The sequence below is a fragment of the Heteronotia binoei genome, chromosome 2 (assembly GCF_032191835.1).
Source record: "Heteronotia binoei isolate CCM8104 ecotype False Entrance Well chromosome 2, APGP_CSIRO_Hbin_v1, whole genome shotgun sequence".
NCBI lineage: Eukaryota > Metazoa > Chordata > Lepidosauria > Squamata > Gekkonidae > Heteronotia > Heteronotia binoei.
Window position 1 is genome coordinate 142,268,679 of NC_083224.1, and position 16,576 is coordinate 142,285,254.

The following is a 16,576-nucleotide window of genomic DNA, read 5'->3' on the forward strand; positions in this document are numbered from 1 at the left end:
TTCAGTAGACTGAAACAACAACAAAAAGTGAGCCCAATGTATTGGTTAGAGCATTGGACCTGGACTAGGGAGATTTGAGTTCAAGCTCTTGTATGTCCCTGAAGTTTACCTTGAGCTAATCACTCTCAACCTAATAAATCTCCAAGAATGATCGTAATAATAAAACAGAATAGCCTCATGCACACCACCCTAAACTGGAGAAAGGACAGGATATAAATGCAGTGTGTGGGTGGAAAGTGGTAGAAATTTAACCAAGTGGAAAATGCTGATTCGGTAGCAGTTTAGCACCTATTCTGCATGCTTTCCAGGTCTTTAAGGGCTTGTCATTTTGCCATTTGTCTGCACACTGAGGTCAGTGTGAGTTCCACAGAACAAATGATGACAAGAACAGATTTTGTGCAAATGGATACTTACTGGCTTTCTTGAATAACAACATGAAGTATTTGGAATGCAACATCTTGTTCATAACCAGAGTTGTTCCAATATCCATTGGAAAGAGATTAGTTCTCCAAGTTTCCATTAAATAGTTCCAAACATTTTGACTTGAAAAAGTTTAACCTTTCAATTTTTATTATGCATTAGACATGGATGGCCTGCCTCTTGGCATAATGGCTCCAGGGAACTGAGGTTTGTGACATTCTTGGACTGAGGCAGGAAGACCCACAGATGGTTATGTCATACTCACCTCTGCATTCCTACCCATCTTTATCTTACCACAAGATTTCTGGAAAGATCAGAGTTCAAATCACTCCAAATCACCAGTGGGGTGTGGGCTGCAGATGCTCATGACACCTCATACATTTCTAGCACACTTACTCTAAAGGCTGGCCATTGCTAATTTAAGATATTAGGACAACAACATTAATGTTAACCTCTAGAGTACATGGAGTCTAATGCTAAAAACAAATATAGTTGACAGACACCAGAGTTCCTGTTAGCTTCTAAAGAGATGCTGACAGACATTAATATGTATATGCATGGGGGGGGGGGGGTGAGGAAATTATCAGTTTATTGCATTAAATGAAATCACCTTCATTTAAAAATAATCTGAAATTAGATGTTATGTTAGAAAAATATAGCTTAGACTCAATTTATATTAAATACTGCTTTCTTTGTAGAGATGTTAATATAGCAGTAGATGGTTTACCATGCATTCATCACGAAGCACTTTTGGTTCAAACAAAGTATTTGCTTCAAAGATTTGACCATTCCATCCTTTGAAGCTGATGGAGGGTTTCTGGGCACCTGGTTCATTGGTTCCCCACACTGGAGTGTTTAGACAGTGAACAGTGATGGTATGGATTGCTTCTGAACTCAGCAAATGAAGAAAGTTCATCTGTACTTTTCCAATGCCAAACTCCAGCTGGTTAACAAAAGCATATCACGAGACAATCAGATTGACCTTTCTAGCCACAAAAGTACAATGAACCTATGCATAGGAAATAGCTTTCAAATGCTTCATAAACATTTATTTCCACTGGCTTAACAAACTTGTAGGTATTTAAATTTAAAGGTAAACTATTTAGACAAGATAGTTTCCTTGCACAACCACAAAAATATATTCTTATAGAAAGGTTTACAGAATATGGGTAGGAAGATAACAAACAGTTCATAGTTGGAAAAAAAAGCCTTCAAGAGGTCAGTTCCATATAGTTCTTACTTATGGGCATGGGTTGACACTTGACATAAATCTCTAATGTTTCTTCAGCTGTGTCCAACTGGGTTTTGTGCATTAGCCTATGTCCTCAGGGAGTAACAGCTTTTAAAGACCGCTCCCATCTTCTTTAAGTTTTTCCAATGCTTTGAGAACCAGAATAAACTGGTGATAAATTGAACAACAGGAGCTACTGAAAGGCAATTTAAAAGTTTTTGTTCTCCATGTAACCTCAGATCTTAGACCATGGCGAAATTCTAGCCTATGGTCCTATCTGGATTCATGCTTATTTGGCATTGCTCTGTGAGAAAAGATGCCTGTTTGGCAAGCTATAAGAACTTCTTGCATTCCTGCTATAAACAAGGAGAAGTAGAGGTTAACACTACAGCAGGAATGGACTGTTTTTCCAACTCCAAGGGAGGTCAGAACTCTTTCAGCCAAAACAAGGGCCTTTTCCAAGGCAGCACCCGCACTGTGAAACAGCCTGCCAAAGAGAAGCTTGTGAAGTGTCACCTCTGTTGCTGTTTCTTGGAAGGTGCAAGGTGGAATTGTTTAAAAGACCATTTCTGTAATTAAATTTGTTCTTAGCTATCATAAACTTTTGCATTTTGTAAACATGATGACATGCCTTCAGGTTTACTATTTTATAGACTACTTATGAAAAGTTCCACCTTTCTGAATGCTGTGCCAGATAAGAAGTTATATAACTCAGGGATAAACTACAGGTAACATCCCACCTACATGATATTTTAGCTTAAAGGCTCCAGTGTTACAAAATATAATGGAGAAGGTATGCTTTGCTGCACAAGAGTGTTATAAAAGAGGAGTGTTATGCAGGATAAAGTCTATCTTCTAGTCCAGCATCTTTTCTTTTCCGCACATTGAATATCTACAAGCAGGTCACAGAAAGCCCAAAACTTTACCTGTTGTTGCTCTCCAGCAATGGTATTCAGAGGTTCACTACCTCTGAACATAGAGATTTGATTTAGAAGATGTGACTGATAGCTATTACATTAACTATTTATTCCCACCCTGCTTTGTTACGAAACTAGGTTCTGATCTACAGAAGACCTATCTTATCCTATGACTGCTAAATTTACTCAGAAGTCTTTGGTAAGGGACTTTGTTAAAAGCTTTCTGGAAATCTACAAATATGATATCTACTTGATTATCCAGGTCCACATGTTTCTTAACCCTCTCAAAGAATTTCAAACAGTTGGTAAAAGAACTTCCTGTTACAGAAGTCATGCTGATTCTTCCTCAATAGGATTTGTTTCACTGTTGTTGCATCTCACGGATTTCCCCTGTCCCACCAGTTTTCTGAGGGCCAAACTAGATCAGATGGTGTCACCAAGTTTTCGTTTGGGATGTGCTGCTATTTTTTTAGAGAGAGTTCTCACCAGGGAGCTCCATTTAACAGTCCCATGAAGGCATGGATTCTGGTTAGGATAACTATGGTGTGTGTGGGGGGAAGAAGGGCTCCTACCTTCCACTCATGACATTTTCCCAGCCTGAAATGGCACCAGGGATTGTTATCTGCTGACACTTCTCTCCCATCATTGGGAACTCACTCTACAAAATGGTGGCACACTTCATCAGACAACAGTATGGAATGGAATTAGCAGTCCTACATATATAGAGAGTGGGCAGTGAATTAGTATGCAAAATAATGAAATTGTTTTTAGCAGAATGAGAAGTTGGGGTCTGGTAATCATCGGTTTGGGTTGACTGGGTGGAAAAAACAGCAAAGGTAATAAACGTCAGAATTGGAGATTGATGTCAATCTCATTAGGTCTTAATTATGAAGAGTAATAAATTAGAGTCTATTTAATGTTCCATTGGTCTCCTCTAAAGCATGGGTTAAAATAACATTTTCCTGTAAGGTTGGCCCTAATATTGCAAAAGAGAAACATGTACCTTAGTCACAGATACAGGTGATAAACATGTCTGGCCACCAGCAGTAAAGTTGCAGAAAACTTCAATGGCATCAGAAGTACATCCAATATTTGGATCAATCCAGTATTTTCCTATCAGTTGAAAAAGTTAAAGGCAGAATAATTCTATTACACCTTTTCTCCTCCAATCACAAGCGTTTAGAATACACTAGATAGGTCTATAAGGTATGTTAAAGTGAAGATGCCTACAAGAAGTAAAAGAACTTACCATTACATTTTATTTTACTTATTTTCTCAAGTTATACCCTGACTTTCTGCTCTCATCAGGGCCACCAAGGCAACTAGCAATTTTTTAAAAAATCATCATAACAAAACACATGTTAAAAATCAGTCAAACCAAACCAAAATACATCATTAAAATGACTGAAGCCAAAGCAAAAAATGCATGCAAAAACAAAAACAGCAGGAAGGAGGAATCACTATGAGAATGCCAGGTGAAACAAAGAAGTCTTGTCCTGCTGATGGAAGACGGCAACAGAAGGGGGCAAACAAATCTCCCTTGGAAAAAAAGGTTTATAAGGGAATAGGCAGTCCTTCAGATACGTTGGTCACAAGTCATACAGGGCTTTAAAGGTCAACACCAGCACCTTGAATTATGCTTGGAAACAGACTGGGAGCCAGTGTACATGGGCCAAGACTGGAGTGGCATGGTCTCTGTGAGCCACCTAAGTCAATATCCTGGCTGAAGCATTCAGCACCAACAGAAATTTCCGAACACGTCTCAAGGGTAACCCCACACAGATTGCACTGTAGTAATTGAATCTAGATGTAACCAGTACATGCACCACAGTGGTTGGATTTAACCCTAAGAAAGGCTGCAGGTGGCTAGCCAGTTGAAGCTGGTAAAAGGTACTGCTGGCCACAGCTGTCACCTGCTTATCCAGCAGAAGGCTTGGGTACAAGAACACCCCCAGACCTGTTCTTTCAAGAGGAGTACAACACTATCCAAAACAGGTGACCTCTTAGGTCCAGGGTCAGACCTCCCGTTCACTGGTTCTGGGTTTCTACAGCTTCCCTTGGATCAGCCAGAAGCACAAGATAGAGCTGATTGTCATCTGCATTTTGGTGGAAACCCAGCCTAAATCTCCAGATGAATAGTTTCATGAATATGTTGAAAAGTATAGGGGGCAGGGCCAGCTCGCCCACTAGGCAAACTAGGTGGTTGCCTAGGGCGCTAGGAGGAAGGTGCGCCAAATTGGGCTCTCCCCTCCCGGTGCCCACAACTGCCTAGTTTGCCTGCCTGCCTCCCTCCGCCACAGTCCCCCCACCACCATCCACCTTCTATCCCTCCCTGGCACTGCAATGCAGCTGTGCTCCATCCCCGCCCCTCTGTGCACTGAACCATGCCGCACCAAGGCTGGGCCCTACTGGCTTCTATGTGGCCAGCACATCATCTAATGCTTTGAAGACCGCTCGGGAGAAGGCTTCACTCCCCCTCACTTGTGATTCCAGGAAGGAGGGGGAGCGAAGTCTTCCCCTGCGTGGGCTTCGAAGCATTATGTGGCACCTCAGCATGGCAGTTTGGCACGCTCTGAGGAGGGGGGGCAACGGAGTGCGGCTGCATTGCAGCACTGGGGAGGGAGGAAAGGTGAGGGGGCGGGGCAGATCTGAGCCTCGACATGTGGGGGACAATGGAGCACGGCGCTATTGGGGGGCGGCAGACAGGAAGCCTGCCTTGGGTGCTATGCGCTCCCGGGCCGGCACTGTATAGGGGACAAGATTGAGCTCTGTGGAACCTCCTCAGCCAAAGACAAAGGTCTGAGCAGCAGTATCCCAGACCACCTTCTGAAACCTACCCTCCAAGTAGGACTAGAACCACTGCAGTCCTAGCTTGGAATGGCAGTCCAGAAAGATATTTCAATCAATTGTATTGAAAGCCACTGAGAGGTCCAGGAGAATCAACAGAGTTGTACACCGAAGATCAGGATTCATGTCAGACTACTTGATGATACTGGAGGACTTACCATCAGAGACTTTACGTTCACAGTTAAGCAAATCCCTGCAGATACGTGCTGGGTTCTCTCGAGTTCCCAATGGATTCTTGATAGTATGTAGTAAATTGCTAAGATAATGTAGTGTTTTGAATATCTCAGCACTATGATCCAGAAATGTTACTTCAGTGTTCTGGTAGCTCTGCCAAGAAGAAGCCATTACAGTTACAGTACCACGAAGAAATGCTATGTTATGAGTATATTCTATACAGCACTCACAAAGGCAATGGGCATATTTGTTGGGGATTAGAATAACATTTTACACTGATAAAATATTGTTGTTTGATTGCTAGCAAAATGTGATATGCTTACAACAGAAGTGCTTCTTTGAGAAAAGGTATGATTCCAACCCAGCATCTGAATAACATTAATGCATTTGTTAGATTAAAGAAAGTAACCCCAAATTGTAGGTAAAAGTAATGAGACAATGGTTAGTAACGTTATCAACTATGTTTTGTGCTTCAAGTACTTATCTTAGGCTTCAGCCCTACAAACAAAACAAAGCTTGCTGTTTTAATGCATGTTTCAAATTGACCGGTATTGCACAACACTTTTAGTATTTAGGTCAAAAGTCTCCAAGATTTATACGCAAAACTGAGTTTAATATAGCAACTCTTTAATATAGCAACAGGGTTTTTTTTACCAGATTTTATATTAAATAATGTAACAAAGTAGGAGTCTAGTAGCACCTTTACCAGCAAATGCTATCCAGACCAAATGTTCTTTCAATTTCTTTATTTCACTGCTTTGCCATTGGATTCTAACTTTGTATCACTGTGTATTCTTAACCACTGCCCACCAGCTATATGTATTTCTGCTCACTGTACCCCATTCCATTGTCTGAAGAAGTATGCATGCATATGAATGCTTACATTCTGAATAAAACTTTGTTGGTCTTAGGTGCTACTGGACTCCAGCTTTGTTCTATTGCTTCAGACCAACACGGCTACCCATCTGATTAAATAATATAATTACTGCTTGGGTTACTTTCTATAATATAGTGGGTTCAAAGCATTGAGGAGATGAGGTAGCATTGATAACAGCTCTTTATTAGAAACAGCATGGTGGGGGCCGCTCCAACAAGACTAGGGAAAGGGACCACTCGCCAAACCTATATACAACTCTCGGTTCCCGCGCAAGCATGCCATTGGTTCATTCAAACAGGCAGGGGGCCTGTGATTGGAGGAGGGCAGCAGGTATTTGGAACCTACTGTCCATGTTCCCAAGTCCCCAAGCTCTGCCCTCCTGGCTCCAATGAGCCTGGCAGGAATCTTATACTTCAATCCTATCCATAACACTTTCCCTTATATAACACACAATTCTTTATGTTGAGTTGAGTTTATACTTACACTCACTACTCATGTTTTTTGGGTCAAACAGTTTACTCCTGATTTTTTAGTGGGTGGGGTTTGATTCTATTTGTTTAAATTGTATTTATAAGTTACTTTGGTTCTTCATTACAGAGACAAATGGGGTAAAATATTCCAATGCATACAAAATGTGTAGGTGTGTGGTAAAACCTTTGCGTTTGAAATTTTAATAAAAAGCATAGATAATGTGCCAGTACCTCCATCTGAAATGCAGCATTTGATTCAATCAAGTCTTGAATAGCAGCATTGATATCAATTTGCCTCTAAACATAATTAAAAATATTATTAGCAGCATAATCAACAAATGGCGCCTCAAAAGTTTATTTTATATTTTCTAAAGGTTTATACAGAATTACAATATTATTATTGTTAACTGTAGAGGACTCTTGAGCAAGGAGACTATCAGAGAATGCCACATTTCCCTATACATTTCAGGTAATCAATAGGTAAGATCATTCTGTGACACCTATGATTGCCGTCCCTATTCAGGAGAAATCAGTGTTCACTCATGTCTTGTAATGCAGGGGACTATCCATAAAGTATGCTACACATTAATAGATATGACAGAGGTAATAAAGTTGAGATTAGATACTGATTAAAATGAAGAAAATGTTACCAAGCAGGAGGGAGATGAACCTTTTAGAAGTGAAATAGTTTACCAAGGGTTTCCAGGAACAGGGATGGACACAAATTTTGAGTCACTCCATCTTTGTTCTGGATTCAACCAATTATACAATGCTAACGCTTGTGCTTTGCTATGCTCGCTTTGAAGCTTGCTTATCTGGAGGGAGCGTGGCATGTCTGGGAACTTGCAAGTTACTACGCAACCAAGGTCAGGAGAGCTGGAGGAGATGTAACCAAAGGGATGATAACAAGCACCTGGGGTGATGAGAGACTAACAGTGAACTTGCACAAAATCCCCGCTTTAGCTTGGCGCGCTTAGCTTGAATTATAACAGTCAGGGCAAGGGTTTATAAGAGCAAGGAACTGCCAGGAGAGCCATTTCCAACAACGCCTGTATCTGCCTGTGATTCTGGAATAAAGATCTTGAACATTACTTGTCTTTTCCTTGCCTCTGGGTCTGACACGTTTGTGGTTCCTGAAGCAATGTTTGACTTTCACAAATTTTGATACAGTTCATGAGTTTAAAAGGAGTTTAAAAGCCTGCTTTCTGTTCTTCATGAAAAACTGCTGTTTGGTTTAAATGGCTGGGATCCATTTCATGCCCATCCCCTATCCAGGAACACTATGATAGAGGATGTCATTGCTAGGGTTGCCAGCCTCTAGGTAGAGCCTGGAGGTCTCCTGGAATTACAACTGATCTCCAGACTAAAAAGATCAGTTGTCCTGCAGAGAATGGCTGCTTTGGACAGGGGACTCCATGGCATTATATCCCTTTGTCTTTCTCTTCCTCCAAACCCCACCCTCCCCAGGCTCTGCCTCCAAATGTCCAGGAAGTGTGTGGATCAAGTTGATCTATCATGTTGAAATAATGAAATGTAACTGTTCTAGGAAAAAAATACTAGCCTGAAAACAAAGCTTCAGGAAGGAGAATGTGCTTGAAAAATGTTCCTAAGAGTATCTATATTTGAAGAGAGTGACACAAAGACTTATTTCTACTTTGTGTAGGGTTACCAGGTCTGACTCAAGAAATATCTCAGGACTTCGGGGGTGGAGCCAAGAGCAAGTGTGTGACAAGCACTACTGAACTCTGAAGGGAGTTCTGGCCATCACATTTAAAGGGACCGTATGCCTTTTAAATGCCTTCCCTCAATTTGGAAATAATTAAGGATAGGGGCACCTTCTTTTGGGGCTCATAGAATTGGACCCCCTGGTCCAATCTTTTTGAAACTTGGGAGGGTGTTTTGGGGAGAGGCATCAGATGCTATGCTGAAAATTTAGTGCCTCAACAATTTAATATCTCAAAAAACAGGCTGCCTCAGATACCCACAGATCAATTCTCCATTATATCCTATGAGAATTGGTCTCCATAGGGTATAATGGAATGCCCAATAGATATTTCCTTCCCTCCTCACCACTTTCTGATAACCCTGAAGCGGGGGGGGGGGAGGGCCTCCAAACTGGGGGAATCCCCTGCCCCCAATTGGTATTGGCAACCCTAACTTAGTGGATGCCTATACAAAATTGTGTTATATTTTTAAAATGTCACTGCTATAATTTGTGTATGTGTGTATATATACACACAAATATACAGAAAGAGATTTTAAATATATAAACGTAACAAGAAAATAGACAAAATATCAGAGACTTTAAGCACTGAAACTCTGATTCAATTGGGTATATGGTTCTCAACAGGCCTGGAGAAAAGCATCCTGTCCTTTTAACAGACACTTAGACCAGTTTTGCACTGGGCTTGTTCCGGGTGGAGAGCCCATTTGCTACCTGGGCTTCTCTCTGTTTTTGCACAAGTTGCCCAGGAGCTGCAAGCGAGATCGTCTGACAAGTGGTTTCTGTTTGCTGCGGAAAAGCAGTGCAAAAACTTGCAGCTCCAGGGCAACTTGCGCGAAAATGGAGAGAAGCCCTGAGGGCAAAAGGCCTCTCTACCCAGAACAAACCCTAGTGCGAAATCGGTCTTAATGTGTAGAAATGGGCAGGTAAAAGAAGTTTTTCATGATGTAAATAACACCATCTAATAAATAATATCCAATTAAGCCTTTGTTAAAGGGCCAGGACATTTTTCTCCTGGCCTCTTAGCAGGCCTAGCTGAGTTAGTGGGTACAGTTCTTCAGAATTTCCTCCTATACATCCTCTGCTCAAATCAATAGGAGCTTGGTAACAACACTCTTTGTCAGTTCAAGTACATTTCTAAGGAAAGCTCTGTGGTTGAAGAGCTCAGGAGACGGAGTCTCAGCTCTGTATCTAACACTACCATAATCGCAGAAGATATATGTAACTTACTCTTGAACCTGGTGCTCCAGGTGGACCCTAGAAAATAGCAGGAAAAAAGAAATAAGTAAGATTTCATATTATTATAGTCGTATTTATATTAAAATTACTTGTTATATACTTACAGGTAGACCTGGATGACCTCTTGGGCCTTGAGGACCCTAAGTAAAAAGAGATGATACACATATTCCACTTTACAATGACTTGTAGTTTATAAAAGACAGCAGAAAAATGTAATTTATGCAATAAATTAGCTGCAAAAAAGTCCAGAATGGCAAGGGCTATTGTTGACTAGTTTTGACATGCACAAAGATTTTTTAATATAGCTGAAGACCATTTGAGTATCCTTGAAAGGGCTTGTTATGCACTTCTTAAAAAATGAGAAAGTTGGGGGTGGAGCTGTTGTTTATATATGAAAAAGTTTCAATAAAATTTAAATTGTAAAAAAAAAAAGTGAGAAAGTTTCTTGACAAAAAGTGCCTGCCTGTTAGGTTTGAATACTAACGTGTCCTGTTTATACAATCAGCTCCATAGAGTAGCATTTAGAAGTAATTAGCTACAGTCACAGTCTCAAGTAACAGCATGTGTAATTCCCTAGCAGACTATCTGTTAATATATAACAAGTAAATTGATTAAAAAGTCTATTGACTATTTTGTATTATACTATGATTTATTAGCTACTTATAAACTATGCAAATATTAGCCTTAAGTCTATTTTAGAATACTGGATGAGCATGTAGAAAGAGAAGGAGTATTTGCCCAGATTCATACTGGCAAATGTTTGCCTAGGAATGGATCACACCTCGATTCCTTTTAAAAAGAATTTTTTTTACTCCTATGTAACAGGATGTCATGTTGGGTATATTTGTATTCATAGTTTGAATCTTAAGAAAGTATCACGGGGAAAGAAGGCTTCATGCATTCTTCTTTTAGCACTTTGTTGGGTTTTGTTTCCTAAACCTAAATGGGGGATATTGGCTGTTTGTCTTATTGCATATACCAGGGGTGGCCAATGGTAGATCTGCAGATGTTTTTTGTCTACAACTCCCATCAGCCCCATCCATTGGCCATGCTGGCTGGAGCTGATGGGAGTTGTAGGCAAAAAACATCTGGAGAGCTACTGTTGGCCATCTCTGGCATATACCAACCCATCATATGGCAAACTATATGGATGTTACAATCTCTTGAGTAAACATGCTCTCTATTTAAACTAACAATGCCAGAATGTTACCTAGATTTATGGCACTCCTACAACAGCAGTCTGCTTTTTATCACCTAGTGTTTTTTCAGCCATTTTGACCTACACTAACAAACACAGATCCTATTTGTGATTCTTTTTATCTGCTAAAAACATTCCCATGATTCCACACTGCAAACTTATATTAAGAATTGCTGTGTCCATTCCCATATGTCTGATGAAGTCTGCTTAAGAGCATACAAAAGCTTACATTCTGAATAAAACTTAGTTGGTCTTAAAGGTGCACTTGTGTACTGCTTTGTTCTATTGCTTCAGACCAACACGGCTGCCTACTAAGATCTATTATTTGATTAAAATTTTCACGTACGGATTTTGAATTTAGTTTGGACTAAAGTTCTCAAGTGACAAACATTCCAAACACTAGTTGTTTGCCTCCTCTTCCTTCTTTCTCTGCATGTTGTCCTGTGAAATGAAATGCAATTTGCAGAATAAAGGGAGTCATATCTAAAGATATCCTTGGAAGGTGTCAGTTACCATTAAGCATATTTATATAGTGTCCTTCAACCCTGAAACAGATCTCCAGGATGATTTACACTACATTAAAAGTTTATATGACATTATATACAAGCTCCTGCTATGTGCATTACACTAGTTCATATTGTAGAGAACACTGTATTCTCTGTAGGGAGGGGTGATATAGGTGAAGTCATAGATGTATTCTATGGGTAGACTGGTTCCTCCCATGTGTGGCTTTTGCGTGAGTGTTGTTATGCTGTTATGTTGTTTAGGGAGGGACGGTGGCTCAGTGGTAGAGCATCTGCTTGGGAAGCAGAAGGTCCCAGGTTCAATCCCTGGCATCTCCAAAAAAGGGTCCAGGCAAATAAGTGTGAAAAACCTCAGCTTGAGACCCTGGAGAGCCGCTGCCAGTCTGAGAAGACAATACTGACTTTGATGGACCAAGGGTCTGATTCAGTATAAGGCAGCTTCATATGTATGTTCATATGTTGTTCATATGCTGCACCATGATTAGTGGACTCTGGAGATGTTGATAAATCCTTTTTTATTCAAAGCAATACCTGAGTTTTCCCCCCAGCCTATCTGCTGTAGAGTATTAACAACACAACGGCTGCATTATGCCAGCAATAGTCAGCTGGTGGTGCAGCAGGACCATAGGGCTCTGCCCATTTGTGATATGCCAGTTCACATTTTTGAAAAATGAACATGAGAAGCTCTTGCCAACCAAGATTCTTCATCAGTTCAGGAAGATTTTTAAAGATCATTATCATTCAATAACCCCCAAAGTGCGTGTGTTGGGGGGGGCCCTTTACCTATTACAGTTGTGAGCACTACAGGATACTTAAAAAGTGCAAGGGATAATTTTAGAAAATGTAAAGGAGGTTAAACAAATGAAGTGAAATAAATCAACATATATTTATGATGCTGTTGAGGAAAGTGGGAGTTGTGGGAGAGAGGGCTGCTCCCTCCTGCTCCTTACAACCCTGGAACAGTCAAGGGCTTTCTCAGCTGCCAGCACTCTGGTCTGTTGGGATCCAAACTAGGCTGGGCCAATAGCACCCCTCTCCCTTCATTCTTCTGAGCAGCACTCTTCTACTGGTGGGGTGCTGCCAGGCATAAGTCCAACATCCATGTATAAAGACACAGCCAAGATTAAGCAACTGCTTTATTAAACAAAATGTGGCAATATTCAAACAGGTGAAGAAAAAATGCTGCAAACAGGCAGAAGATTTACACTAGGTATGTTCCCAACAAGGAGGGCAAAAATGATAGTCAAAAGACCCAGCAAGAAATTAATAAAGTGTTTGTAACATGGCAAACTCACTGGTCCCTAGCCATAACTGGCCCTTCTAGGGTCTGTTCCACTCTTCTTTTGAGAGGGATAATCTTCTGCTGATAGCAACCTTTCTACCACCCAACTCTTGGGAGAAGAACGACACTGCAACCTGGGTTCTTATATTGTCTAGTTTGTTTCCAACTCAAATTCAAGGTGCTAGTTATGGCCTTTAAATCCCTACAGTGCCCAAGACTGACATTAGGGTCGTACCACAGAGTTTTCCCTCCCAAATCACTAGAGCATCTGGGAAAATCATAAGAGTTTTCCCAGAAACACCTAGAGTGGTCGGCAGGTGGTGTCAACAGCGTGATGATGTTACTTATGGATGACATCATTGCGCTGGCAACACTGAGAGAGGTCCCCCCCCGGCCCAATGTGGACCAGCAGGTTGGGAACCTCCAGGATGGGAGAACTCTTACCCGGCCCGGGGGCTTGGCAGCCCTAACTGGCATATCTCCTAATATATGTCCCTGTGTGCCAACTATGGCCTTCAGGCTGCTACCTACTGGCTGTTCTCTCACTCAAGATGGCCCACCAGGGCCCTGACCTGTATAGCCTAGGCAAGTCCTATCTCAACAGATCTTGGAATCAAAGGAGGGCTAGCTACGGCTGCTATTTGGATGGGAGGCCTCCAAGGAATACCAATGTTATGATGTAGAGGCAGGCGATTGTAAGCTACCTCTGAATGTCCCTTGCCTACAAGCCCCACTAGGGGTCTCCAGCAGTCAGCTTGACTTTATGGCATTTTTTTAAAAAGGTAGCCCACCAGGCATCAACTATTGGCTGTTCCTTTTCTACAGCAGTTTCTACTCTTCCTGAGCAACCTGAGGAGGTGAGGAGAACACTTTTGAAGATTTCAGGGGATGTTGCAAACCCCTTTTTATTCATCTGGGGATTTAATAAAGGTTGAAATTGCAAGTATCTTCAAAGTAGGAAGACTTATGCCTGGCAGTGAGGATGGGGGTGGGGGAGGTAGGGTTGCCAGATCTAAGTTAGAAAATTCCTGAAGATTTGGGGATGGAGTTTGGAGAGCTCCAGTGGGGTACAGTGCCATAGACTCCACCATCCAAAGCAGCCATTTTCTCAAGGGAAACTGACCTTTGTATTTCTCAAGGGGAACTGACCTCTGTAGTTTGAAGATGAGCTGGAATTCTGGGGGATCCCCAGGTCAAACCTGGAGGCTAGCAACTCTAGTAGGAGGGTATCTGGGGTTTCAATCTACTAATAAAATGTAATGTTTTAATTGTGAGGTGTTAGCCATCCTGAGCCACATGGAAAAATGAAATACCAATTTTTTAAAAAATAATTTTGGTAGCATTTTAGATTCCCCCCCCCCCTTTAAAAGCAATGTTTTGCATTTTTAATTTTTTTTAAAACCCACTTAGGTAGGTGATAGCTTGCTTGATAACTCACTGAAAAAACTATAAAAATAACATTATTTATTTTCAAATTTAATGCTATTTCAGACTTTAAAATTCTAGATGATACCATCATTCCAGCATCTACACATAAAACATAAATGTTTTATATCAACAGTGAATATATCTGATGTAGCAATGAGCTTCTGAAATCCAAAATGCCATATTAGACTTGAAATTATAGCAATTCAAATCAATGTAAACAATGTGCTGAAAGGCTGCTTCTAATGGGAATTGTCCATACCTGCATTTTGAAAAAGGCAATATAAAAGGCAGCAACAAACTGGCTCTTTGATTTCTTTCATGCCTAGGTTTGTGATGCCCCTCTAGCAAAACTTCTGGGACTACCATTGTACTTTATATTTGTTTTTGACCTCCTTAGGTTCATGGAGGAAATATTGCCATTTCTGAGCATTTCTTCAAGTGGCTTTTCAAAACATGAATGTGGCATCTAATGTTGTAGTGTCTCTGAACTGGGCCAATAGTGCTGTTCTGAAGTGCACAACCCCTTAGTATACATTCTCTTATACAAGAAAACAACAATAAAATCTTTCCCTTGAAACGTAGTCTACTTTGATATGTTTTCATTCATAGAAAATGAGACATTATTTCTTCAAACATATGCACCTTATTTCTTCAAATGTCTTAATCAGAAACCATACTATTGCTTAAAAGTAACTGAGAATCTAGGAGGAATGCCAACAACTTTTCTCTTCTCCAAATAATAAATTCAGAATGGAATGAAATTTTTTTGATCTCTGTCATTTGTGAAAATTGTTGGAACTAAAGCTCTTTCCTGGCTGTAGAGACTAAACTAATGGTTTTGTGCTGCCAACAAGTTCTATACTTTTCTTCTTGCAAATGTCTCATGCAATGTATTTATGACTGAAGGAAATTACTCATTGCCTATCGTGCAGAATTTCAAAGGCAAAAAATAGTAATTAAATGGCACAGATATGCTCATTTTCCAGTGAAATTCCCTGGAAAGGTCTATTGACTGGAAGCTGGGTGTTTATGTTACAGCATTTTAAAAAATGATTTAAATTAATTTTTTAAAAAATCAAGTGTCTCCAGAAATGTTTTGCTGTTTTAAGGCATCTTTACCATGATCTGAAAAGCATGTCCAAAAAACTCCTGCACTGGTGTCTAAGCCTAAAGGAGCTTGAGTTATTTGCACAGCCCCATTCTTTATTTCTGTTACTGCACTTGCTGTAAGGATTAGAATGGGTGGTATTAGGCATTTTAAGTATAAAACAAGTTAACTGTACACTTTTCAACAATATAGACATGTTAATTTGTACTCATAAACACAGCTGAAGATCAATGGATCTTGACATAGTTTGCCATTATAGGAATCCACTTGTGGGATGCATATTCCCTTCCCTTCCTTCAATGTATGTTTGATAATATAGCCAAATCACAAATTATAGCTTATTCTTTTACAAACACTCACATATTGTTGAATTAAACCAGGAATCCTAGTTTGCAGAGAAAAGAACAAATCACACTGCAAATTTGATAATCCCTGGAAAACTCAAGGATTATCCAAATCCATTCCTTTAAGCCCATGAGTTGAGGTTCCAAATTAGTTACACCATAGGGTGCATTCAGGTATCATAAACACAATATTAGACTGTTTGTGATGGTGCTGTTTCCTCTTCCTCCTCCAACACAGTGCAAAGACTGAAGACCAACATCTTCAACCAAATGTGTGATTTCTGAATGCCCAGTTTAACATAGACACCTCCTGGGCTAAACTTGGGATACTTTTCTTCCTAGTCACCATAATTCTTAACCAGGATTCAATTGTGCTCTGTAATCCCATTTACTAGGAAGGCACCTGAACCCAGTTAGTTCAGGCACCCACAAATGAACATCACACTAACAGTAGCTAGTTGAAGAGTCTGTGTGCTGTGTGACAGAAGAAGGAAGGAAATACATTATCACAGCCTCCAAGTTTTCTTTTCATGCCTGGCACATCCAAATACGCCAGGTAGGCAGCTGCCTAGAGTGCCACCTGGTGTTCAGGGGTGCTGGGCACCCCCTCCCACCTCCACCCTCTCCCCATAGATGGCCCAAGCAGCCTTCATGGGAGGCCAAGCTGCCAGTGCAGCTTCCTTGGCTGTGCCAGGGAAACTCACAAATAAAAGCAGCTGGCGGCAAGAGGCGGTGCAGTGGGAAGGAAGCACTATGCCCATCCAGCCTCACTGCTCTCAGCTCCTCCCTGCCAC

At 40.8% G+C, this 16,576-nt stretch overlaps 1 protein-coding gene across 1 annotated transcript in view; it reads right to left on the bottom strand.

Moving 5' to 3' along the window:
* COL24A1 (collagen type XXIV alpha 1 chain) overlaps positions 1–16,576 on the bottom strand; it is a 282,681-nt gene that overhangs the window by 1,726 nt on the left and 264,379 nt on the right. The window contains exons 54-59 of the mRNA XM_060232149.1: positions 10,003–10,038; positions 9,890–9,916; positions 7,168–7,233; positions 5,574–5,742; positions 3,572–3,681; positions 1,148–1,363 (exon numbers count right to left, since the gene is read on the bottom strand). Of these exons, the coding sequence (XP_060088132.1) occupies positions 1,148–1,363; positions 3,572–3,681; positions 5,574–5,742; positions 7,168–7,233; positions 9,890–9,916; positions 10,003–10,038 (624 nt within the window). The remainder of the gene's footprint in view (positions 1–1,147; positions 1,364–3,571; positions 3,682–5,573; positions 5,743–7,167; positions 7,234–9,889; positions 9,917–10,002; positions 10,039–16,576) is intronic.